Source organism: Ursus maritimus, unplaced genomic scaffold (assembly GCF_017311325.1).
Source record: "Ursus maritimus isolate PB19 unplaced genomic scaffold, ASM1731132v1 scaffold_2, whole genome shotgun sequence".
Taxonomy (NCBI): Eukaryota; Metazoa; Chordata; class Mammalia; order Carnivora; family Ursidae; genus Ursus; species Ursus maritimus.
In genome coordinates this window covers 5,393,003-5,418,944 of record NW_024424452.1, presented here as the reverse complement: position 1 = coordinate 5,418,944, position 25,942 = coordinate 5,393,003, and the positions used below count along the sequence as shown (strand labels likewise).

The window sequence follows — 25,942 nt, the reverse complement described above, 5'->3', positions numbered from 1 at the left end:
ATTGGTACCACTCTTTCTCCCCCTCAGAGAACTCAAGGGTTCAGGTAAAATGAAAGATGCTCTTCCTCATACACAAAACACACCCTGGGATCCCTTGGCCTTGATAACCTTCACCACCACAATCCACCAGCGTACAAAAGTTGGAGGGGAAACAAAATCAGCCTGCTCTTCCTTACAGGCCTCACAGCAAGTGACTTCAATCATGCTTTATTTCTTACTTAGTGAAAATTAAAACAGGCAGTGGTTATTGTCGATAATGCTCTAAAGCAAGGTCAGCAAACTACAGCCGGTGGGCCAAATCCAAACCACCTATTTTTGTAAATAAAGTTTTACTGGCACACAGCCACAACCATTTGGTTTCACGTCTCAATGGTGGAGCTGAAGATGAGTGGCCGTGACAGAGACCATCCTGCCCCCAGTATCGCCTATTTACAACGGCAGAATATATTTACTATCTGGCCCTTACAGAAAAATTCTGCCTGTCCCTGCTCCCGAGGGACTGTGATACGTAACCCATCTATCGATAAATGTATCAGAGGATGATTTTTAAGTGTTCCCACCACCTGTGCTCACCTTGAAGTCTATTTCTGGGTCCTTACAGCAGGATACACAGTTTGCAATTAACACTATTAATACCAGTAAACTGCACACAGACAGGATCACGAAAGAGGAGACTTCTGCAGCAGGTGCCTCCCCTGGAAAGAGAAAGAATATTAACAACAAAGACATTTCAAAATCAACTTTAATACACAAATCAAATCAATAATTTCCCACCCAAGAATTAAGAAAATAATGCCTAGATGCTCAAGAGAAAGTAGATGACCAACCCAGGATAAGCAGTAAGGGTTTAAAAAAACACTTTGAATATGGAAACAATCTTCAATTTATAGAGGTGCTGCAGGGACACCCCGAGCACCCCCATGCACCCCCACCTGGCTTCCAAATCTTACATCCCCAAAGCAAAGTGATCAAAACTAAGACAAGACAGTAAGACACTACTAACTGAACTTCCCTTTACTCAGGTTTCACCCAGTTGCCCCACATCCCTTCTCTTGTCCAGGATCCAACCCAGGCTACCAGCGACACACTCCCTCCTCTCGTTCCTCTGACTCTAGGCTCTGACCTGGCTCATTCTTCCCTTGAGTGTTGGCCCTTGGACACTTCTGAAGAGTGCTGGTCAGCATTCTGTAGAATGTTCCTTGGTTTGGGTGGCCTGATGTTTTCTGCCTGATGACTGGACTGAGGTTACAGTTAGGTGGGAAGAATCTAGAATACCAAAGCAAACTACACTTCTCGTCACATCACATCAGGAGCACACAGCGTTGGCATAACTTACTCCCAGTGATGTGAACCCCCACCTCTTGGCCCAGGTGTCACCACTGAGAAGTTGCCATTTTTCCCTTCATGTATTCCTTAAAAGTGGGTGACAGAATCCAGGCCCACTCACAGGGAAGAGGATTTAAGCTGCACTCCTTGGAAGGAGGAATACTATACAATTTGTAGACACATGTTAAAACTGCCACAGTAATTCGTATCTGGGAGACACTGTGAGGCTGTACAAATACGCCGTGTCTCCCTAAAGTCTGGTACACTTGTTTTCACATTTGTCTCCGCGCCTTACCTGCAGTAATTACCACTAGGACGTTCTAATGGTGATCTTCTATTTCCCTCAGTCCTTCTACACTTCTTACTTGGAATTCTTCCATAAGGAAGATTTGTCCCTTCTCCCTCAATTATTTATCCGGTCATTTATTTTGTTATGAACCCACAGACATTTATTTTATATTCTTTGGGTTATAATCCATTATTAAAATTATTTTGTAGCTCAAATTGTTCCAGCTTTGGCCCCTGGCAGCTCTTTCAAGTTGACTACTGGGTCTGTTGGACATACTCCATCTTTCCCTTTCTGCAACACTGTCTCATTTTCTGGCACTACCAGAAGCTCTAGGCTTTTCTTCTATCTTCCCAGCTCTAGCTTTAGAACCAGCCACTTCTTCAAGGAGCCTTGGTCATAATAAGCCGCTAACAGAGCGGGGATCTGCAAACTACAGCCTGTGGCCTGTGTTTCGCATGGGAGTGGGCAGACTCCAGCTTAGAACGATTTTTACATTTTTAAAGGGGTGTTTTTAAAACAAAAGAAAATGCAACTTTACTTTCAGCAAAAAGTTATTTGGAAAACATCTTTTTCAACTAGGGCTATAGTGAAGCTTTTCTTTGTTAGGGTGAATTGTTGCGTCTCACCTAGAGGTGTTTGACTAAGAAATACACTACCCCCACCCTGCTTGCTTTTTTGAGATGTCATTGACATATACACGTAAGCTCAATGTTCCAGTGCACCAAGGGGAAGCATGGAGACAAGTTAAGGAACAATGTCACCGTTTTCCTGAAGTGAAACTATACTACCTGAAGAAAATAAGAACTAACCGAAACTCCTATGTGAGCAAAACACATTCTTTTTTTTTTTTTTTTTTTTTAAGATTTACTTATTTATTTGAGAGACAAACAGATAATCTCAAGGAGACTCCACACTGAGCATGGAGCCCGATGCAAGGGTCGATCTCACAACCCCGAGATCAAAACCTGAGCTGAAACCAAGAGTCGGATGCTCAACCTACTGCACCAGGCAGGTGCCCCGCAAAACACGTTCTTGAACATAAAATGACCTTAGTGAAGAGCAGAGAAGTCTAAAATCAACGGCAACAGGACTAAGTTCCTTTCCAATAACAAGAAGTCCCTCTGGGAAAGGACAATGCTGAAACTCGTGCTGTTCCAAGCCGGGCTCAGGCCAGCTGAAGCCTTGCTCAAGTCTGCACTAAAAAAATAGAGTTATCCGAGGGTTCTTAAGAATCTGCAAGTTCAGGAGAATGAAACTGGACCACTCTCTTACACCATACACAAAGGTAAACTCAAAATGGATGAAAGACCTCAATGTGAGACAGGAATCCATCAAAATCCTAGAGGAGAACATAGGCAGTAACCTCTTCGACATGGACCATAGCAACTGCTTTCAAGACACATCTCTAAAGGCAAGGGAAACAAGCAAAAATGAACTTTTGGGACTTCATCAAGATAAAAAGCTTCTGCGGAGCAAAGGAAACAGTCAACAAAACTAAGAGGCAACCCACAGAATGGGAGAAGATATTTGCAAATGACATTACAGATAAAGGGCTGGTATCCAAGATCTATAAAGAACTTCTCAAACTCAACACCCAAAAAACAAATAATCCCATCAAGAAATGGGCAGAAAACATGAACAGACATTTCTCCAAAGAATACAATGGCTAACAGACACATGAAAAAATGTTCAACATCATTAGCCATCAGGGAAATACAAGTCAAAACCACGATGAGATGCCACCTTACACCAGTCAGAATGGCAAAAATTAACAAAACAGGAAACAACAAATGTTGGTGAGGATGTGGAGAAAGGGGAATCCTCTTAGGCTATTAGTGGGAATGCAAGCTGGTACAGCCACTCCGGAAAACAGTATGGAGGTTCCTCAAGATGTTAAAAATAGAGCTACCCTATGACCCAGCAATTGTACTACTAGGTATTTACCCCAAAGATACAGATGTAGTGAAGAGAAGGGCCATATGCACCCCAATGTTCATAGCAGCATTGTCCACAACAGCCAAAGGGTGGAAGAAGCCAAGATGCCCTTCAACAGACGAATGGATAAAGAAGATGTGCTACATATATACAATGGAATATTAGCCATCAGAAAAAATGAATACCCACCATTTGCAACGACATGCATGGAACTGGAGGGGATTATGCTAAGTGAAATAAGTCAAGCAGAGAAAGACAAATTATCATATGGCTTCAGTTATATGTGGAACTGAAGACTAGCACGGAGGACTATAGGGGAAGGAATGGAAAACTGAAGGGGGAGAAATCAGAAGGAGACAAAGCATGAGAGACTATGGACTCCGGGAAACAAACTGAGGGTTTTGGAGGGGAGGGTGCTGGGGGGATGGGGTAACCAGATGATGAGTATTGAGGAAGGCACATGTTGTGATGAGCAAGGGTGTTATATGCAACTAATGAATCACAGATCACTACATCAAAAATTAATGATGTACTATACAGTGGCTAACTGAACATTAAAAAAAAAATCTGCAAGTTCCAGGGGCGCCTGGGTGGCTCAGTCAGTGAAGCATCTGACTCTTGATTTCAGCTCAAGTCATGATCTCAGGGTTGTGAGATCGAGCCCTGCGTTGGGCTCCAAGCTCAGCAGGGAGTCTGCTGGAGAGTTTCTTTCTCCCTCTCTCTCTGCACTTCCCTCCACTCACACAAACGCTCTCTCTAAAATAAATAAAATCCTAAAAAAAAAAATCTCAAGTTCTAAACCAGTAAAATCTAAAACAGAGGAAAATCCAACATTGAACAGAGAAAATAACTTGGTGATTCCTCTCAAAGTCAGCTGTCCCTCAGAGCAAGAACTCCCCAAGCAGACACCCGTGTGCACGGGGAAAGCGAAGGGCAGAGCAGAGAGCCATTGACAGCCCCCTCTCTGTGAACGGAGGCCCAGACAGACGGCACTTCCTCTCTTTCTTCTGGCAGCTACCTGTTCTCTCATCCTGCAGGGCCTCTGCTTCCCACTGGTATTTATTCTGACAACTTTGTTTCACTCCCTTGACTCATATAATAACCACTAAATAGGACTCCTGAGGCTTAGGCAGCAAACCACTTTCATATACACTGTATTTTATTGATTTTTAAGATGCAGTTTTGTCCAACCTCACTTTAACATTCCTAAATGTCAGGGGCATCTTCCGCTCGAAAGAAAGCTGGTTTACTCTGGCAGCATTTCTTCTTTCTTAATGGCATAGAAATAAGGGTATGTCATAATCACATCTGAGATCTGATAAAATCCAATATTGCTCCATTCCATGGTCACAACACCTCCGAGGGAATCTGACCAGCTCCACAGCCCAGACGAAGACAACGATAAGCCCAAATACATGAAGTGGGAAAGTGGCAGGGCCAGACTCTGCATTCTGGGGTGCTGAGAATGAATCTCCCTCGCCTCCCCTGATACCACATGGTTTTGCCTCAAGGAGGTTAACTGTTAATACTTAAAAATAGCCTAACCTAAGTCCTTTGACCCAAAGTCCATTGTTGTTAATTAAAAGCTCATACTTCTGGGGCTCTCCTCCAAACTTCACAAAGTGGATATTAAATTATTTTTTCCTCTCTTTTCACCTGTAATTTTTTTATCATCACATACTATCTATTTATTGTAAAATTTGATGAGCACTGCCTGAAGGCCAGCTCAATTATCTGGTTCATAAAACTGTCTTCCGTGAGTCATTAGGTAGGCATGAAAAGTCAGACTCGTGTTAAAAATAACTAGTTATGAGGCGTTCTGCCCCACCTTGATAACGTACTTATTTCTGTTAAGACACTGCAGGGGCATCTGCTCTCCCATACTCAGATTTCTTCCGTGTAGGTGTGGTCTGCCGACCCTCCGTGTCCTCCAGTGCCACGGAAGGGCCTCTACAAATTACCACCTAAGAAGAAATTCATCAGGTAGGCTCAAGAGGAAATTCGTACAGCTATACCTTTAAAGAGTATTTTATTTACTGTATTTTTCTTTTGATCAGTCCAAAGCAATGTGCTTTAAAAAAATTCAACATACCAATGAAGGAAAAACTTCCATAAAATGAAGAAATCAAACCCACCTATGAATAGGCTGGAAGGTGAGATGGGTTTGTACAAACCACAGAGAGGAAGCAAATTCTAGATGTGAGGAACGACAACTAAAATCCCCACACCCCAGCGGTTCAAACTACAAACTGGGCCCCTAGAAGGTTCCTGATTCCAACAGTTAGGGAATTATGCAGAAAGACAGCTCTCCTTCCACATTCTCAGCCTACAGCATTCAGAAATGCATAAAGTGAATCAATCACCTAGTAAAGAAAAACATCAATGACCACAGGAGTGTCTCCACTCTCTTAGGCAGCTTTACAGATTACAAAACCGAGAACAAGGATAATTAGAGGTTTGGAGTAGTTAGTATGCTTCCCCCAGACACTGATTAAAAAATACTTGGCAGAGGCGCCTGGGTGGCACAGCGGTTAAGCGTCTGCCTTCGGCTCAGGGCGTGATCTCGGCATTATGGGATCGAGCCCCACATCAGGCTCCTCCGCTGTGAGCCTGCTTCTTCCTCTCCCACTCCCCCTGCTTGTGTTCCCTCTCTCGCTGGCTGTCTCTATCTCTGTCGAATAAATAAATAAAATCTTTAAAAAAAAAAAAAATACTTGGCATCTCTAAAGCCCATTCTGTGAGTTTTCATTTTACAGTTTTCAAACCATTTTAATAGATATCTAGCACTTGATTTAATAAGCAGAAAACTTGAGAAACTCTAAGAGGCAGGTACATATTACCTGTTTTATAGACTGGTAATTTGGAGAACGCAATTTCACAGCAATGACTCAGAGTAAATCAGGAATATTACCTGATTATTAATCCAACCATTATAAATCCCTGCCTAGAAACTCCATCAGAACTTGAACACACACGCAATTAACTGAAGAGTTACCTGTGAATCCATTTTTGGATTAAATAAAACTTTCTTAAGGTCCACAGATAAAAACAAGTGACGGGATGTGCAAAGCCATTAGGGACTGAAAATGCTGATATTCTCATTTTGTTGTTCCTTCCTCAGTCACTAGCAATTTCCTCATATTTACTGTTTGGTTATCCAGTGGTAAATTCAAACCCTTTAATCCCACAATTTGTCCTTTTGGCCTCTACCCGCCATCCTGAAGCTATTTAGGGGCCACCAAGAGTCACTTCATTAGCATAAATTCAAGTGCCGTTGAAAGGGGCTTGTTATTATTAACAAGAGATGCTCCTATCACCTCATCACTTGGGAAATTCCAAGGGGTTTAGGAGTTCTGTGCCAGGAGAGGGGACAAAGACTAAATATATATTTCCTAGTATATCAAACATATGTATATACCTTGGAACAGGGATCAGAAGACTCTATGGCCTGTAGGTGAAATCCTGCCTACTGCTGATTTGGGTATGGCCTGCAACCTAAGAATGGTGTTTACATTTTTAAATAGTTGTTTAAAAAAAAAACAAAAAACAGAAGAATAGTATTTCGTGAATGTGACATTTATATCAAGTTAATAATGCAAAAAGAGATAACCAGACATTATGTGTGTCCCAACAGAAAACCACCACCAGGTCCTAAAACAATAGACTGAAAGCAAACAACAACAACAAAGTATCAAGCCTGTATCAGACCAACGCTCTAGATCTAAATACCAATTCACAGGAAATAAAGAGAATCATGGAACATATCAAGTACCACCATAAGAATGTGATCAGCAAAGTAGATGCTACGAGCAACACCAAGGAGGAAGACCTGCATGATGAGAGATGGAGAAGAGACTGAAAGAGATCTGAAAAGACATACTGACCAACTGCGATGTATGCGTATCATCTGAATCGTGATTCCAACTCAAAACGATCATGACATCTGAGACAACTGGAGATCTGAACACTGGCAACTGACCATATTAAGGAAGGATGACTCATTGCTCCTAGGAGTGATAATAACGTGATTCTGTTTTTAAAAGTAGTCCTTACCTTTTCACAGATAGTGACCTATTTAAAGATGTCTGGACTTTCCTTCAAACAAACAGTACGGGGGCAGCGAAAGTGAGGGGGGTAGCATGAAAAAGGACGGCCACAAGCTGACCAAGGCTGAGGGACAGCCACAGGGGAGGTCAGTACAGTCGTGTCTGTCTGGTTGAAGTTTTCTATTTATTAAATAATTTCTTCACATCCATTAAATAAAAAGTTTAAATGGGGGGAAGATAGATATAACAATTTACAATCTCTACTCTCGCCTCCTCTAGGAATGTCTGTTGGTTTGCTCAAGCTGCTGTAACTAATACCACAAACGGGGGCTTCACAGTCCTGGAGGCTACAAGTCCAACATCAAGGTGCTGGCAGGTCTGATCCCTTCTGAGAGCTGTGTGGAAGGATGTACTCGGGGCCTCTCTCCCACCTTCTGGGAGATACCCGTCTTCTCCCTGCAGTTTGGATTAGGGCCTAAAGACCTAATTTTAATTCGATTACCTTGATAAAGACCCAATCTCCAAATAGGGTCACACTCCGAGGTCACGGGGGTTAGGACTTCAATATATGAATTGGGGGGAGCAGGGATACAATGCAAACCATCTCTATGATACATGTTTAAATGAAAATAAGAAAAAACCAAACAGATCAGACGAATGTGCACACAAAGCTACCCCTGGCCAACAGTGGTCACCAACAGGGAGGGAAACCAGGTGACTGGGGAACGAGGAGGGGTAGTTCTTGAATTTTGTCCTGGGGCTTCCCACAGTCTTCAGCCTTGTGTCCACACTCTGTAACAAGCCCCAGTGTCCGTCATCATCAGCTGCCATTTGCCCTCCGCCCCGGGCTCTCATCACTCCTAACCCTCTAGTGCATCTAGTTTCACGTACCATGAACCACGCTCAGTCCTTCCAGGCAGGCCCTCTGCCCCTTCAGAGTCTGCAAGCTTACATCCCTTACCAGGAATCTCCCCCACGGACACACCCCCTCCACTAATTCATCCTCACTACTCAGACCTCAACTTGGAAAATGTCCCCGAGGTTCCGCAGGTTAGAGTCCCTGCCTCCGGGGCCCCCACGAACCTGTACTGCCCACTGTAGAGTTTATCACACTGTGTATTTTAAAAGCCCAATGTTCCCCCCACAAGACTGCAAGCTAAACGAGGTCAGCGACCAGGTCTGTATTCTCCAGCAATGATTACAGAGCCCAGGATAGAGCCTGGCATTCAGTCAGTCAGAAGGGGGGGGTGGATGGAGTCAGAGAGAGAGCAACTAAGGGGCTTGAGAAAGGGAGAGAAGATAAGCAAGAGAGAGAGAGAGAGAAATCCATAAGTCATCTACTGGTTACCAGAAGAAACTTATGTTTCCAGGGTCAAACAAAGAAGACTATAAAAGTAGCATTCCTTCAATGATTTTATGCCTTATTTGGCAAAGATTTTCCTCCCATTACATATCACACCCCAACAGACACTGTACTGGGGTGGTTCTGACCCTTCCCACTATTAATAGTTTACCACTTATTCCCTAGGTCACAGAGAACTTCCACATTCTTTATTTACCCATTTTACAATTCATGTTCAGTAGTGTAACTATTCCATTGTTTTCTTTCAAAAATGTTTTCTCCAAAAGTAGATTTTCCCCAACTTATATTCTCCGGTGATAACGAGTGTGTATTCACACCTGTGATGTCCACACAGCTGCATCTCGCTGGAAGCCGTCAGGGCAGGTTCGCTCTGGCTGCAAGGAAGGAACGCAAAGGTCCCCTCTCCTCTGCAGGAGCCCAGGGGAGGTGCTGGACTGAGGGGAGAGCCCAGTGCACAACTGGGGCTCCACTGGGACACTGGTAGGAGGAGGGGGGAAAAAAGGAATCTTCTTAACAGATGCCCTCCAAGATGTGACTCTGAATTTGCTTTAGTCTGAACATCGTGTACTGATCTGCTCAGGCCGCTCTCACAATTCACCACACACTGGTGACTTAAACCACAGAAATCTAATGTCTCACAGTTCTGGAGGCTGGACATCCAACGTCAAGTTGTTGCAGGGTTGGTCCCTTTTGAGGCCTTTCTCCTTGGCTTTCAGAGGACAGCTGTGTTCTCACTGTGTCTTCACGAGGTCTTTCTGCACATCCCTGATATCTCTTTGTATGTTCAAATTTCTTCTTATAAGGACACCAGTCATATCGGATTAGCAACTAAGGAGCTGATGGCCTCGTTTTAATATATTCACTTCTTTAAAGACCTCATCTCCAAATACCATCATCTTCTGAGGGATTGGGGAGATTTGGACGGGGACTCAGGTCCATAACGATGCAAATTCAGTATTTCAGGAACATGATTCCTCCCCACCGCCCGGTAGGGGAACCATCTTGGACAGCACCCAGGACAAGTATATCTGCCCTCCTCTCTGGCTTCCCGGGACCCAGCAGCTTGGGAATGGAAAGGGCCAGTGAGGCAAGTGTCAGATGCGGATATCACCCTCCCATGTTCTCTCTTCTGGCCCTCTGGAAATTCACGAGAGACTTATGTATCTATTTAACAATTAAAACCAGTGGCCATTGGGCTGACTAGACAAAGGGAACTCGGTACAACTCAGGGAATTGCGGGACCAGAGATCTTCCAGACTGGTCCTGACATAAAGTCTGCTTCTAAATACAAAGTTTTGGCTTTTTTTGTCTTTTTTTCTGTCAGGGTAGGACTAATAATTGGATGTTTTCCAATATCCTGACAAGTAGCTTCACATCCTGGAGACCTAGTAAAATGAATCATCAACATACTACTTGGGGAAAAAAATTCAGACAATCGTTGCAGATCATGCATTTCTACTTAACACCTCGAAATTACAAACCCATCTATCATAAAGCTTTCCTGTGCACAGAATCTTAAGTCACTAAATATTTTCCTTGCCTCTTAGTGTAACAACAGATCTATTTATAATAACATTAACTAAGCTAGAACGTCCCTAATGCAGTCCAATAGTAGAAAGAGAAAATGAAGCACAGCACTACACACGCCCCACCACACAGAGCAGTACACAGTGCGGTGATGATCCAGCTGGTGAATCAGTGACTCCACAGAGACCCCTAAGCCGGAATATCAACAGCCTAGAAAAACAAACCACATTGTGTGCTAATCACAGACAGCGAAGTGTTCTTTTTGCTCAAAAATGACTTTCAAGGTCAGCCAACCCAACTGTTCTCTCATACTTGCGGAAAGGTTATATAATTTGAGTGCTGACTGAATACCTGTGAATGAGATCATTTTATATGAAGTTGCTGTTTCTCTCAGCCTATCCCATCGAACTGTTATCAAAGGCTCATTTCATTCCAATGTAAAAAACACCGGCTAGGATGGAGACTACCATCTAACATGGTAACAGTTCAGCCAAAGGAACGTCAGGCTTACAGGACTTCTGTGAGACGACTCTGCCCCTACCCCAGGGGAAACCATGGCAGGGATAATATTTTACAAACTAGAATCTTAATTAAGTCGATGGCATAGTTAGGCTGTGGAGTCATCGACAGCACTCATGTTTGCCACAGCTCTGAATCAGGATCTTCCTGTAGTCCGGGAAGCCAGCTCAGGAACAGGCAGCATCTGGTCCCAGAAGTAGAAACTCATGGCCAGTTTCCCAGGGCTTCTTCCCCCATACTGGTCACTTCAGTGTTCCGCTAGTATCTAAGGGAAAGGACATTCTGTCTTTCCATGCGACTTCCTGTTGGAATCTGCAGACATGTGCAGGTAGATCAACAGCAGTACTGGACTCACAACACTTAGCTAATACCATTTCTGCACAATAGGACCCAAAGGATGGGAGAAATGACCTAAATGGGTGCTCCTTACTTCCCAGGTAGGGCAAACCTTAAAAACCCTTGAAAAACATGTCTTACCTTTTCCTCAAATGTTCCTACAAGACCTTGATACAGTGTCTGTGGTCTCAGAAACTTTCTAGCTTCCTAAGGTCTAATTGAAATTCTTCCTAATGTAATTGTAATGTATTCTTAGGCAATGTGTCTCTGAAAGTTCTCTCTTCAGAACGGAAGCAGGTTGTGATGGATGCGGCCCGACTGGCCATAGGGATGGCTGGGGCTTTGGGGACGGGTACAGAGAATTCATTATACTCTTCTGTTTACTTCTGTGTATGTTCAAAATTCCCCATAATAAAGTTTTATTTTTTAAGTACTATCTTTGTAACGAAGCCAGAAACTGCTTATGACGCTGACCTTGACAAGGTTCTATAGGACATGCAGGCGAGATTGCCCAGGGTTTCCTATCTGATAATGCTTCACTGGTATGTCTTTATATTACATTTAAAAACTAAACCCAGTGACAATTTAACCCAATATAACCAGGTGCCTCCCGACGCTCAAGCGTCCAGCCCAAGATAAAGGATCTACAGATAATTAAAAGAGCTACGGGGGCTCCTATCCGCACAGCTGCTCCATCACCCTACTATGAAGTCCACCAGGCAGCAAGTCCTGCCCAACACACCCTTCAACAAATGTTTACTAAGCACCGCCTATAGGACAGGCATCGCTACAGGTTCTGGGAATCTAGAAGACCCCACACTCACAGCTTACATTCTTGTGCAGGGAGACAGATGATAAGCAGGTAAATAAATACACAGCACCTCAGACAGTGATATGCAATGTGGAGAAATTAAGCAGTGGATTGGGGAGGTTCATTATTTTATATAAAGTGACCACGGAACACATTTCCGATATTACAATTAACCTAAGAAATGACAGTGGTTTGGCCCCAGGTGGTTATATAATTCATGTTGATACGTAAAAGGTGCTTACTTCGTGCCAGGCACTATTCCAAACTCACCCAATCCCACAATAAGCCTGTGAGGTAGATATTATTATCAGCCTCATTTTAAAATGAAGAAACTGAGCAGGAGAGGTGAAGGTGCTTCTCCAAGGTCACAGCACTTATATGACACTGTTATACCAGTAAAGTTATTCCAAACTAAAGCTCTGTAGAAAATTACATATGTTAAGTTGGTCTATTATATATTACGTGTTAACTGAGAGAAGGGGTCCAGGAGAAAACATGGATGACAAAGAAGGGTGCCCCTGATGACTAAGCCCTGGAAGAAAGCCAGGGCTGGAAAAGGATGGGATTTAGGGCATACATCAAGAAGGAAGTCTTAAAGAGCTGAGAAAAAGAAGAGAAAAGTGATTATTTGTCTATGACTCCACATACGTTTCTCAATACGTATCTGTGAATCTTAAAAGTATACACAAAATCTCTGCTCACTGAGCATTATTCTTCAGACCCACAGCACTCGGCAAATTCTAAAAAGGGTCCATTCCTCCACAAAAGCATATAAACTGAAGGTGTTTGAAGTATTTTTCATGTTTATAAGTTTAGGATTACATTTTCTAAAAGTCAGAATTATTTTTATCACTTTTAATTAAACAGTGCAATTTCATTTCATAGGTGGAAACTAAAACTAATGTTTTTCTAAGATTTTATTTATGAGAGAGAGAGCGAGCAAGCAAACACAAGCAGGGGCGGGGCAGAGGGAGAGGGAGAGGCAGACTCCCCGCTGAGCACTGAGTCCAAGGCGGGGCTCAATCCCAGGAACCCAGGATCATGACCTGAGCCAAAGGCAGATGCTTAACCCACTGAGGCACCCAGGTGGCCCGAACTGTTTTTCTTACAATTTTTTTTTAAAAGTTAAATATGAATGTGGGTTTTGGGCCTCTTTATAGACATCTGCACTTCAGCTTCCTAATTTTCAATAAACAATTACCTTTAGTAGTTCAAGAATCAACTATATGACAACTACATTTAAATTTCATCTCCAGGGGCACTGGGTAGCTCAGTCAACCAAGCGACTGACTCTTGATTTCCCAACTCTTGATTTCGGCTGAGGTCATGATCTCAGGGTCGTGGGACTGAGCCCCATGTCAGGCTTATGCTCAGTGTAGAGTCTGTTTGGGATTCTCTCTTCCTCTAACTCTGCCCCTCCCCACTGCTCACAAGCTCTCTAAAATAAATAAATAGCATCCTTTTAAAAAACTTCATCTCCGTACTTTCAGATAGTAAATAGAATTAACAGGGGCACCTGGGTGGCTCAGTCGGTTGAGCGACCGACCTGATTTCCACACAGGTTATGGTCTCAGGGTTGTAGGTTCCAGCCCCGTCCGCACTCACTGTGGAGCCGGCTGGAGATTCTCTCTCCTCCTCCCTCTGCCCCTCCTGCTTGTAATCTCTCTCTCAAATAAATTAAAAAAAAAAAAAGAAGAAATATCCAGAGGAGAAATGACTGCAATTAGTCTGTGTACATGTGTGGCATCACGCAAATGAAAGCGTTCTGAGGGTACTAAGCAGTGCACTTGGTGAACAGGGGGGTCTGGCTGTTAAGGACCCTCCTTCTGGATTAGGTCTGCCACTGACTGGCAGAATGGGTTCGAAATCACTACTGAACTTCTCTGGGCCTCAGTGCCTTCACCTGTAAACTGGCACATCAGCTTTAAAATTCCCTCTACAAGAATTTACAATTCCAAAATTTTATGAGTCTACCAAATACCTCTATGGTCAATACCAGAAATCAGATCTTTTATTAAAGTTGATTTTCTTTTCCTTAAAGAAAATGAAGTTAAACGACAGATTTCTGGATTGCACCCGGGCACCAGGCCTCCGGTGGAGCATTCCCAGGGGACTATTTTGGTAAGTTTGTTATTTTTCTGTGCCTCACTAGCAATCAGTGTCCTGGTGTTGCCTTTTAATAATAGTCTGAAGTCAGAGTCAAGTGGGGCTCTGCGCTGTGACTGGCAGGCTGGATCCTTGGAAAGTAACCGTTGTTGCTGACACAGAGAACCATCCTACACAGGCACACTGCCAGGTGGAATCGGGAAGAGGAATTTTTTTTTTCCTCGTGAAAGGAGCACAGGCTGAATTTATTGGGGGTTTGGGGAAGAAATTGCAGTGTGAAAAATACTTTCAACTTAAATTCAGCGGCTCATCTGAGAGGCAACCAATAGACCACAAGGCTCTCGTTTTGCAATAAAAAAGCTGAAACTACAAAATTTCACAATTACTAACTGGTTAAAGTGGCTACTGTAAATGTGCAAAATGACTGCATACTCATCCTCCTCGACCTTCTAAGTCCAAGATGCCTTAGAGATTTACTTCCTATAATTAAAGGTTGCAATGTCATCATGTCAAACTCAAGTCTTCTGGGCAGTAGAGCAAACAAGGCAAAAGACATTCTCGGGATCGACTGAACATGGGCCTCAAGGAGGAAAAAACCCATAAGCTTTTAAAAAATTAAATAATAGTGTATTCACTTTGGCTAAAAGCAACTCCTCTTTCACAAATCACTATCACAGATGCTTGTAACTCAATTTTTTTCTCCAATCCAAGGTATACAGATGTTGCCCAAAACAACAGTCCTGAAGTATCTGTACGAGTATGTGAGCCCAGGATGCTCTTAATCAAACTGGACTGATTATACAATCATTACAATGTAGCAGTTTCAGAGATTAAATGGTGTACTTTCTTTAGTCATTATAAGAGTATTTTGTACATACCAATACATCCACAGCAAATATACGAAAACGTATCAACTAGCTAAAAAAAAAAAAGTACTTGTTGAAAAATATGAAATAGGGGCACCTGGGTGGCTCCGTCAGTTAAGTGTCTGCCTTCAGCTCAGGTCATGATCCCAGGGTCCTGGAATCGAGCCCGTGTCAGGCCTGCTCAGCGGGGAGCCTGCTTCTCCCTCTCCCTCTGCTTGTGCTCTCTTTCAAATATATAAATAAAATCTTTAAAAAAAGATATGAAATAAGCTACAATTCCAGGCTATTCTAAAATAAACTAGCTTAGAATAATAAACTTTTTGAAAGCAAGACGTTAATGACATATTATCCTGGAAAGAAACAGCCCTGAAAGTTATTGAACAGGTCATGAATCCAGGGCTCTCGCACTGCTGTGTGCACGTCTCACTTGGGGCATCAGGGATGTCCCTGAGTTACGCCTGCTCTAGCTTAATTTCCTTGCTGAGGTGAGCTCCAGCAGGCAAAACCCTGGTCAGTCCAGGGCTACCACATTTATACCACGAGGCTCTCAGCTCACAACTCTGGCATCTGACTGTCAGGCTACCAACTTGCAGTTTTTACCGATTATATATACAGGATATTTATAAAACGTAAAGAGGTTATTATTTATACTGACTTCCAGAGAAGGGACTGAAAAAAAAAAAGGCATTTAGAGCTGTAACTGTTCTGCCCTGCAGTGTTTAAATTCCTTTGTGGTTATCGCATACCTACTTTTCACAGGAAGATTCCCCAGAATGATATCCACATACCGTGGTCAGGAGCAGAAGTCTCTCCAGAACTTAGGTGTTGACATTAATTTTTAAAATTTAAATTGTTCTTCCTTCCTTGAGTCTCACTAGTTACCCAAGTCAACGGATTTCCAACAAATAACTGATTTTATCTTATCTCTAGTACATGATAAAATATTTATGCTGTGAGGGCAAAGAAATCACCAAAAAAGTATTATAAATGCAGATTGCCAGGCCAACCTCCAAAATTCTGATTTCGTTGCTTTGTGGTCCGAAAGTCTGCATTTCTACAAATACCTCAGTGATCTTCATGCAAGTCCTGTTTTATAAAAATATCTTCACTTTCTCCTGAAACACTTTCAGCTCATCGGGTACCATGGCATTTACATCAAAGCAAGGGGGTGGCCAAGCTAGCAGGAAGCATCCAGGCGAACAAGCTTCACCACAAATAAAAATTGTTGATGCTGGGTGATGGGTACATGAAGATCCACTGTATTATTTACTCTACTTTTGAATATATTTGAAATCACCCAGAATAAAAGGTGGAAAGAAATGAAAAGCTCTGTAAACAGATGAAAACAAGTCTACAGCTCCTTGTGAGCTTTTACCAATTAAAAAGTTACCAATTAAAGGAGTTAGAATCCTTTTCAACAATTGCCAAAGCTGACAGACCCCCCTAAAATAATTCTCTCTAATTAAATTCTTTTTTTTTTTTAAGATTTATTTATTTATTTATTTGATAGAGAGAGACAGCCAGCGAGAGAGGGAACACAAGCAGGGGGAGTGGGAGAGGAAGAAGCAGGCTCATAGCGGAGGAGCCTGATGTGGGGCTCGATCCCGGAACGCCAGGATCACGCCCTGAGCCGAAGGCAGATGCTTAACAACTGCGCCATCCAGGCGCCCCTCTAATTAAATTCTTAAGCCTAACAGGTTTCCCTCATATTCTCAGAGATTAGGCTGCTTTTTGAGACAATAAATCACATCTATCTTTCAAATATCTATTACTCTAAAAATAAAAATAACATCCCACCAAAATCATTATATCACAAACACGGGATGTACAGTGCTTACGGTAATGCTGATAGTTGGTTAATAAGTGGTCAAGGGACAGTAAGAAAACATGGGCAGGGCCCTTCCAAGTCATTTGTTCCTAAGAGGTCCTTCGTCCTTCCAAAATCTTTCTCTCTTCTTCCCATGATGTAGGATTAGCTATAGGAAGGAGAGGATCGAAACCCCATTATACACACACGCCCTGGTAGCAGCGAGCAAATCCAGGGCCCAGGTCTTGGTTTCTAATATCATTCTCCAAAAAGAGGAACCAGCCTGAAGAAATGGCTAATTCTAGGGCTGGACAGGGAAATATACAAGCCTACAGCTTCCTCACTGCCAGAAAATAAGAAAGTACTTTAAAAAAAAAAAAAAAAAAAGGTGGGGGTGGAGGTACCAGAGCCAACTGAAGAAGCTCCCCCATGGCCGAAGCTGGCACAATCTGAGCAGCAAAATAAATAACCTGGTATTGGATTATAAACCCACATACAAAATCAATATCCATGTGTCCACTCTGATACAAATAACTGAGTAAGAAAATTAATGGGGAAGAAGAGTTAAATCTCCCATACCCAAGAATTCCAGGTAATGCATACAGCTACTTGTTCAGGAGGTGAAGCGTAACTCACCACCCCTTAAATGTGGGTTGCACATGCATGTACCATGGAGGAGGGAAGGTGGAGAAAGCTGACAAACAGGTGATCATAGTCAGGTGATCACACGACCAGTCCTGCTGAAAGCACGTACTCTTGACACGATGTGATTAGAATGGCACTTTATCTCTGTGGTCTTCCTCCCAAAAACATATGACCCCAGCCTAATCAATGAGAAAAACATCAAACTCCTCAAGAATTGTCAAGATCATCAAAAAAGAGGAACACGGCAAAGGAGCCTTATGAGACTTGACACCGAAATGTAATGTGGTATCCTGGAACAGAAAAGGACACTAGGAAAACACTGAAGAAATATGAATGAAGTACGGACTTCAGTTAATAATCACGTATTCATATTGGCTCCTTACCACACAAATTAAAATGTTAAGAGGGAAAACTGGGTAAAGGATATGCAGGAACTCCTTGTACCGTCTTTGCAACTTTTCTGTAAATCTAAAATTGTTCCAAAAGAGAAGGTTTATTATTAAAAATAAGGCAACTATAAATGGCCTCATTCCAGGCAGTGGGCTGTGGATGCATGAAAAGCAAAGTCTGCAGGAGAACGAAAGGCTGTAAGCTTACATCCTCTCCTTTAAGCGCACACACTCTCCGGAGTACTGGTCTCCGAACTTCGGTCTCCAGCACCATCCTTACCCACAAACTTTGCCTCAGCATCCACACCCTGTGAGATGCCATGCAAACACCAGAAATACCGAGGATATAGGACACAGTCCTTGCAGTCCAGGTGAAAAGACAAGGCTTAAAGAAATGAGTGGTATTTGCTAAATGCAAATGGTAGACTGGTACAGCCAATCCAAACCTTTTCTGATCAGAGCCCATCAGTAAATTTTCTTTACATTCCTTTCATTTCATGCACACTGATTTACAGAGCAGAAAAAGTGTGTTAGTGTACCAATATATTCTGTACCTTAAAAAGTCATGTAAGTCAAAATTTTTAAAAAATGAAATGAAAATAAATAAAAACCAAGCCTCCAATGTTTTCACCCCGCACCCCACGGAACATTTTGTTCCACAAGTGAACACTCTAGTAGGAGTTCATTGGGGGAGGGAATCTCTAGGATCTGGGCAAGAAAAAAGGTCTTGGTAGGAAAACTGGGGCAGCAAAGAGGTGAAAAGAAAAGACCAGAAAGAAAAAGACCGCACGGAGGCGCTGGAGGAGCCAGACAACAGAGAATATATGGAGAGCTGGGAATAATTTACAAATGAGAAGCAGATTAACTTCGCTCTTAAAGTGCCACAAAAGGTGGAGCGTGGAGGCAGGGACCACAGATGCCCTACAGCGGAAATGTGCACTGACTTTTCCTGACCAAGGCTCCCAAACGGGGGTCCAATGCTGGAGGCCAGGGGCTACTCTAGCCTCACCATGGCACATGGTCTCAGCGCACCTATCTGACTCGATGGTTATTTAGGGCTTTGAAACCAACACATATTATACGGTAAAATGCAAAATCTGCCAAATTGTCAAAAACAAAAAGGTGTGCCACCACCATTCCCCCAAGCCCCAGGAGGGCGGAAGAGTAAAGAGTCACTCTTTTGTTGTGGGGGGAAGAGCGCCTGAGCACCGGCTTAGACCAAGATGGGCCAGGGAGAATGAGAGGTACTCCCCATGTTGTGGTTTGGGGCACCTGAGGCATCTCGCGTCAACAATTCTCATTTTTCCCATCTGAATCACAATAAAGTCAAATGAAATTTGGAATCTCTGCATTGTGCTAACCTTTGGGGGAAAAAAACACCTTTTTTTTTTTTTTAAACACTGAGGTTATTTTTCTGATATGCCTGTTCTTTGTGGCAAATAACTGTAATGCCAAGGCACGGTTCCAAATTAGTCACTTGCTAACAATTTAAAAATACTTCACTCCAATATTTTGCTCCGATGCACTGATTTTACCATATTTCCTCAGTTTTCTCTTACAGTGTCTTCTTCATATGAAGATTTACAGAAAAGTTGAAAATCAAAACTAGGGGCGCTTGGGTGGCTCAGTCGTTAAGGCTTAGGCTGCCTTAGGCTCAGAGTGTCATCCCGGGGTCCTGGGATCAAGCCCCACATCGGGCTCCATGCTCCTCTGGGAGCCTGCTTCTTCCTCTCCCACTCCCGCTGCTTGTGTTCTCTCTCTCGCTGGCTGTCTCTCTCTCCGTTAAATAAATAAATAAAATCTTTAAAAAAAAAAAAAAAGAAAGAAAATCGAAACTAAAAACAACCCTAGATATAGTGTGTTTTAGACCAGGATCATTTGTACAACTTCTCCTCTAATATTCTTTTCCTCGAGCCTGAGTAATAAATAAACCCCTTAAGGGCCCCTGGCTGGCTTAGACCGGGAAGCTTGTGGTTCTTGATCTTGCTGTTGTGGGTTCAAGCCCCACGTTGTGCGGAGATTACTTAAATAAATAAACTTTAAAAAATAATAAAATAAACCTTTTAAGAAAAGTAAGGCACAGCTAGAAGACTACAAAAACACATGACTTTAAAAGAGAGGGAGGAAACAACTCAGTCATGGTCATCTCTCCCAATGACACTTTCTAAGGGCCCAGCTCAGCGGGCTGTTTTCAGGCATGCTTTGTTCAAGTACACATTTTGTTTGGATCAACTAGACCTGCACTGCTCATGGTTCCTTCAAGTACATTAAAACCAGAAACTGTTCACATGCAAGAGCTTTAATAATCTTGACATTTAAAAACAGGTTTATTACATAAAAGTGGACTAATCCAGATCATCCTAAAAATTTCTAGCACAATTCCCCAACATTATGAATTTCAAGACATAACAATACCAGCCTATGTATTAACCTTAAACAAGCCAGATTTCTCTGTGAAGGATCTCTTCTTCACCCATCATTCAAGTTATTTTAAGTAACAAAGGTTTTTAAATCCAGTAAACTCTAGGCATGCCATGATAAGCAGCTTCCACTTTGAGTTCCTTCTCTGCACCATACCACTCACCATTAGTCGATTCCATGGTAACCCACCAATTTTACAAGGAAATCTGAAGCAATGAAGAAGCCCAACGTAGCAGGCATGGCACACCACCATGACACGACCTCCCACAACCCTTAGGGTAAATATCATCATCCTTTTTCTGAGCTGAGTTCTGAGAAGCTTGGAGAGGTCAAGTAACTGGCCCAAGGTCCCAACACCATTCAAGTGGCAAGGGAAGGCCTCCCACCCAGACTGATTCCAAAGTCCAAGTTCTATCCTCAACACCCCCTCCTCCTGTGACGGTTCATGACTTTCACTCTTAAAGGGACTCAAACATTGGCTTCTTTTGATACGTCCACCTACAAGGACTTTTTTGAAGACTCATTTGTTGCAGAACCATGGCCACCCCTTATGGGACATTTCATTTACGTTACAAAGTCTTTTTTGTGACATGTTACAGCTGCTATCTAAGTGACACAGCAGGCCCGAGGACTCCCTAAATTTCAAGGGAATTGCATGAACAGTCAGCACACTGATACCAGCGAAACTGTTGGGATTTGATAAGTTCAATGCTGATCAGCTACAAAACTGTTGGACAGACTTCCTAATACTGTACAAACGAGCATATTTAGTTAACTCCAAAATACCACCGAGAGCAACTACAACATTCCCAACCGAAATCAAATCTCAAGCCCTACAGCCATAAATCTTGAAATAATCTGCATGAAAAGCCTGTTGAAAATCATTATTTCTCAGAAGCTATTGAAATAAACACAAAAATTCACACTTTTCTAAAGCACTTCCTTTACTGCAGAACCTTTTTCAAGATCCAAGTCTGTTTGTTTAATTTAAAACGAGAGCCCCGGTTTCACAAGCCGCTGTTTAATAAGTAGCCGAGTCCCACCGGCTTCACAGACTTCCGTGAGCTCCTTTATCTGGAACTGCTAAAAGCTTCCTCTGTACTCGGTGACCTAATATGCCACAGAACAATAGAAGTGGGTTTCCTTGTCTAACCACTATCCTAATATTAATAACAAACTGTGGACTTAGGGGAATGCCTTCACAAATACAAACAGAAGATCTTTTTTAGGATGTGAATCCCGAGAATCTTACAAAAGGTGCATGCATAAATGTTTTCTAAGAGAAGAATGATCTGATAACTATGACCAGGAGAAAATAATTTCTCAACTGTAACCTTAGTTTGGTAATTTCACTCTGTGTGAAAACAGTGGACTCTCTCCCTTTATGGAAGCTTCCTAGTGAGGACTGACGGGAGATCTCCATCTACATAACAAGGGCCCTTGCAGAAATAGACATTCTCAGGAAGAGGCCCCCAAAAAGGGCATAAGCAACTCCCAGGGCAATAAAGAGAGGCCCAAAATAAAGTTCAAGCAAGAAATCCCTTCCTTGTACACCTGAAACTAATACAACACTGTATGTTACCTACCTGGAATTAAAATAAAAACTTAAAAAGAAAAGAAAGAAATGCCTTCTTGCCTGATGGGCAAAGGCAATCCACATACTTAACAAAGCTTAATTATGACTGAATGGGTAAATGCCCTTTTCAACTTCCAAACCTAGAAATGAATTTTGGCTGAATTTTAGTTAACTGACTCATTTCTTTCCCCATGCACAGGTTAAATTCAAGCATTTTTTCCAACCTATTTTTGATAAGCCATGCTTTCTTCAAGGCACTATTAACCAGTTTGAAATTTAAATAGAAAGAACAACGCCAAGAAGACAAAAGACACTATGCGATGGATCTATCCTTCATAAGAAAATGGCCAGTCCCCGAGATAATCAAAGGCTTGTGAGTTACTGTTTTCAACATTTAACTGCTCTTTTATCTAGCATATATGTTCAAGAGGGGTTCCTCTTTCTTAACCAGTGAGATCATTTCCCAGGATTAGCTCAAAGGTTTCTTTATTCTTCCTGGCCTAATACATCTTCATCAGGAATCCATCTCTGTTACCAGGATTAATAATCTCTTTTGGATGGAAATACAAACCCCCAAATCTATGTGTGATTATGCATCTTTTCCACAGAATTTAACCTTCATTCATATGCCATATGTCTAGTCATATACCTTCTGAGCAACAGAATATGAAGGGAAAATCTGCAAAAGCTGCTATAAATCAGCAAATATTTCTTTATGCTTTGTTTACGTCAAAATTTGGTGTTTCTATTTATGAATTAATTTTCCTGATTGTTTTGTTTTACAATGTCCCCAAAAAACCTCCGATTTTATGATTCACACCTCTATAAAATAGTGGAAGAATGGAATAAAAATCATGTTAAGAGGTTTATAGGCAGACACATTTCCATAGGTTCTCACATAGAACTTATTTTTCAAAAAATATAAAAATTTAAGTGCAAAGTCATCTGGAAACTTCTTGAATCCCTCTCACTGAATATTCTTTGTCCACTATCCTACTCTAGTGCTAATTTTCAATTTCACCATCAGTTTCTTTCAATATCAACATCTTTCCATATAGTCTTTTATCACTTCCTAGGTACTTTCTGTGACTCTTACCTGGGCATCATACACTTCTAGTATCATTCATTTTTCTTATCTATCAGATCAGAAAACAGAATTCACCTAACAAATATTTGATCTAAGGCAGTGCCAAAAATTGAGCGATACATTACATGGTACAATGATAACAGATAATACTCAACTAGAGGGCACTCAATGACATAACCTGGTGTAGCTCTGGAAACAATTATACATAACTTTCATTGTAGATGTGTTTGTCTTTACTGGGGAAGGTAACTTCCACATTGTGTATCTAGTGAACATCACTTAAAAATAACTCAACCTCAGGAGTATGCCTAAACACTTACACGGGTTGAAGTGGGGAAGCGGAAAAATCACACAACTAGGGGAATCCAAGACCTGGGTATTAGATGTGGCTCCACCCACAATTTAGCTGTGTCACCTTGGGTAGGTCATTTGACCCCCAGGGCCTCAGTATCTTCAACTGCAAAACAAAGATATCAGACTCAATTTTCTTTAAGGTCTCTTCCAATACTAAAATTTAATGAATCTATGAAATTTCAGTCTCTCTTTATTAAAGATAAGCACTAAATCTTAACCCAGATTTTTCTTCCTTTAAAAAAAAATAAAAAATAACCCAACTTGGGATGCTTTCCTGGGGTAAAGTTTTATCTGGGAGAATAAACCACAACTGAAAACGATGTTGAGAATATGGGGAGAAAAAAAGAAAATCACACCCTGACGTAGCTAAAATAGAAACTTCAATCACCCTTGGGCCATTCTGTCAATAGTTACTCAAAGGCTGCTACTCTAATCACTGGCTTCCTAAAATAGAAATATTTACAGAGTTGTTTCCTTCTCATCCCCAGAGATTCAATCCGAATAAAAAGCACAGCGTCTAAAATCAATTTACAACTTCCGAACAAGTTGCAGGGAGCGAAGGAAACTCCGCACATCTCACCAAGTCATTTGCATTTAAGTAGGATTAGGGATAAGAAACGGGTCTTATTATAAGATGTGAGAAACACACAGGAGGCAGGTGTCATCTGAAAGGGAAGCAGAACTGCCAGAAAGGGATGTAGGCTGAGGACCTTCAGGCAACAGGTTCAGAGCTGGTACCGCAGGCTACCCCGGGAGGGGTCGATTGATGCCACCCCGCTCGCCGCCCTCCCGGGCCCCAACCGCCTCGCCTCGCCCCCGCTTCGGCCCTGGAGAGGCTGCCCGCTCCCCCACCCCACGCCCCTGCGGCAGAAACCTCCCTAATCGCTCGCTTCCCCGGGCCTCCAGCCCCGGCAGGCCCTCCTATTCCTCCGCGCCGACGCCGGACCGGGCCCGCAGCCTCCTCCCCGGCCACCGCCGTCGCAGTGGCCCCGCAGCCTAGGTTCCCGCAGCTGGCCCGCTCACCTGCACCTGTTTGCGGAAGTGGCGCGGCCCCGGCACTGCCGGCGGCCAGGAGCAACAGCAGTGGCAGCAACGCCGGCGGCCCCGGCATCTCGCCCACGGCGCGGCCCGGGGGCCGGCTCTCGGGTCGCCTTCCGTCGGTCCGTCCGTCAGTCGGTCCTGCCTGCCTCAGCGGCACCCGCGCCGGCTGCTCCAGAGCACACGTCGCTTCGGCCAAACCTCAGCCTGGCTCCTGGTCCGCACCCGCCGCCCGGGCCACAGAAACACCATCCTTCCCGCCCGCCCGCCTTTGCCGCCGCCGCCGCCACCTCTCAAAAGCAGCAACGGCAGCAGTCCTGCGGAGCCGCGAGCCAGGGCAGCCGCGCTCCCGCCGCCATGATGGGCTGCGTCATGTGACGTAGGGCGGGGGCGGGACGCCGTGACGAACAGCCCAGCCAGCCAGTCGTCAGTTCCACACAAGCCCGAGGGGCCCCGCCTACCATTCCGAAAGAGGTAGGGTGGCCGCCGGTGCGCCCCCTGCAGACGGAGGAGTGCGTGGGCAGCAGGTAATGCCGACAATTTTAATTTTTAAAATACAGGGAAGTGTAAAGAAGACAATAAAAAGCATTCAGAATCCATCGAATTTTTTTCAATATTTTAAAATGAGCAAAAATAGGTCTGTTTTGTCTTCTGCCTTTTTACTTGTCATAGCCGTTTTAGGCCCTTCTTAGGTTGACCTACACATCCTATCGGCCATCAAGGATACTTGGGCTTTCATTTTAGTTCAACAAGAATAGAATGGCTCTCCCCTCACACCCACTGACTCAGCTCCTGAGCTCAAGATGTTCCTTTTGCCAAAAGTTTCCTTCCTGTCCTCTCTTGGCCACCTGGCACACTCTGTTTCCACTGTCAAGAGTCACCTAAAGGATGATGTCATCTTAGAAGGCCCCTCCCAGCCCCAGGAGAAATGACTGGCATCTCCTAGTGCCCCGCCCTGTCCCTAGACAGACTGCTATTCCAGCTGCCATAGTTCATTGTTCCTGTGACTGTAAGCTCCCTGAGGACAGGAGCTGTGTGCATGTCAGTGGGAGTCCCCCAGGGGCTGGCACAGGGCCTGGCTCCAAGTAGTTGTTTCCTAAAGGAATAATGCCCGGTCCTGGTGCTGGGCACTCCCAGCTGCCATCCTCTCCCCACCAAGAGACAAGGTCCAGCCAACAGGTAAGGAGAGACCATAGTCCTGCAGTAAATGTAGAGCAAGCACTTTCCAGGCAGAAGCAACAAAATAGACGCCTGGAGGTTGGGGAAATGCTGGTCTTTTCTGGGGAATGTACTTGTAACAGTTTGTGCATGAGAGGAACTGATTTGAATCTTATCAGATGGAGCTCTATAAACTGCCAGCAGGGGAGCCCAGTTCTCCAAACTTCTCAAATGTCCATCCTAAATGTCAGCTCTCTCGAGTGCTAACCCAGCATTGGACACACAGACAATGCCCCAGGGAATATTTGTTGAATGATTAAGGTAAGCCAATAAACACCTAAGT

General features: G+C 43.3%; 1 protein-coding gene across 1 annotated transcript in view; it reads right to left on the bottom strand.

Annotated features, from left to right (window-relative positions):
• The window catches only part of LMTK2 (lemur tyrosine kinase 2), an 82,017-nt gene extending 57,216 nt beyond the window's left edge, over window positions 1–24,801 (bottom strand). The window contains exons 1-2 of the mRNA XM_040634773.1: window positions 24,427–24,801; window positions 574–695 (exon numbers count right to left, since the gene is read on the bottom strand). Of these exons, the coding sequence (XP_040490707.1) occupies window positions 574–695; window positions 24,427–24,514 (210 nt within the window). The 5' untranslated portion in view covers window positions 24,515–24,801. The remainder of the gene's footprint in view (window positions 1–573; window positions 696–24,426) is intronic.
• Between the last annotated feature and the right edge of the window lie 1,141 nt (window positions 24,802–25,942).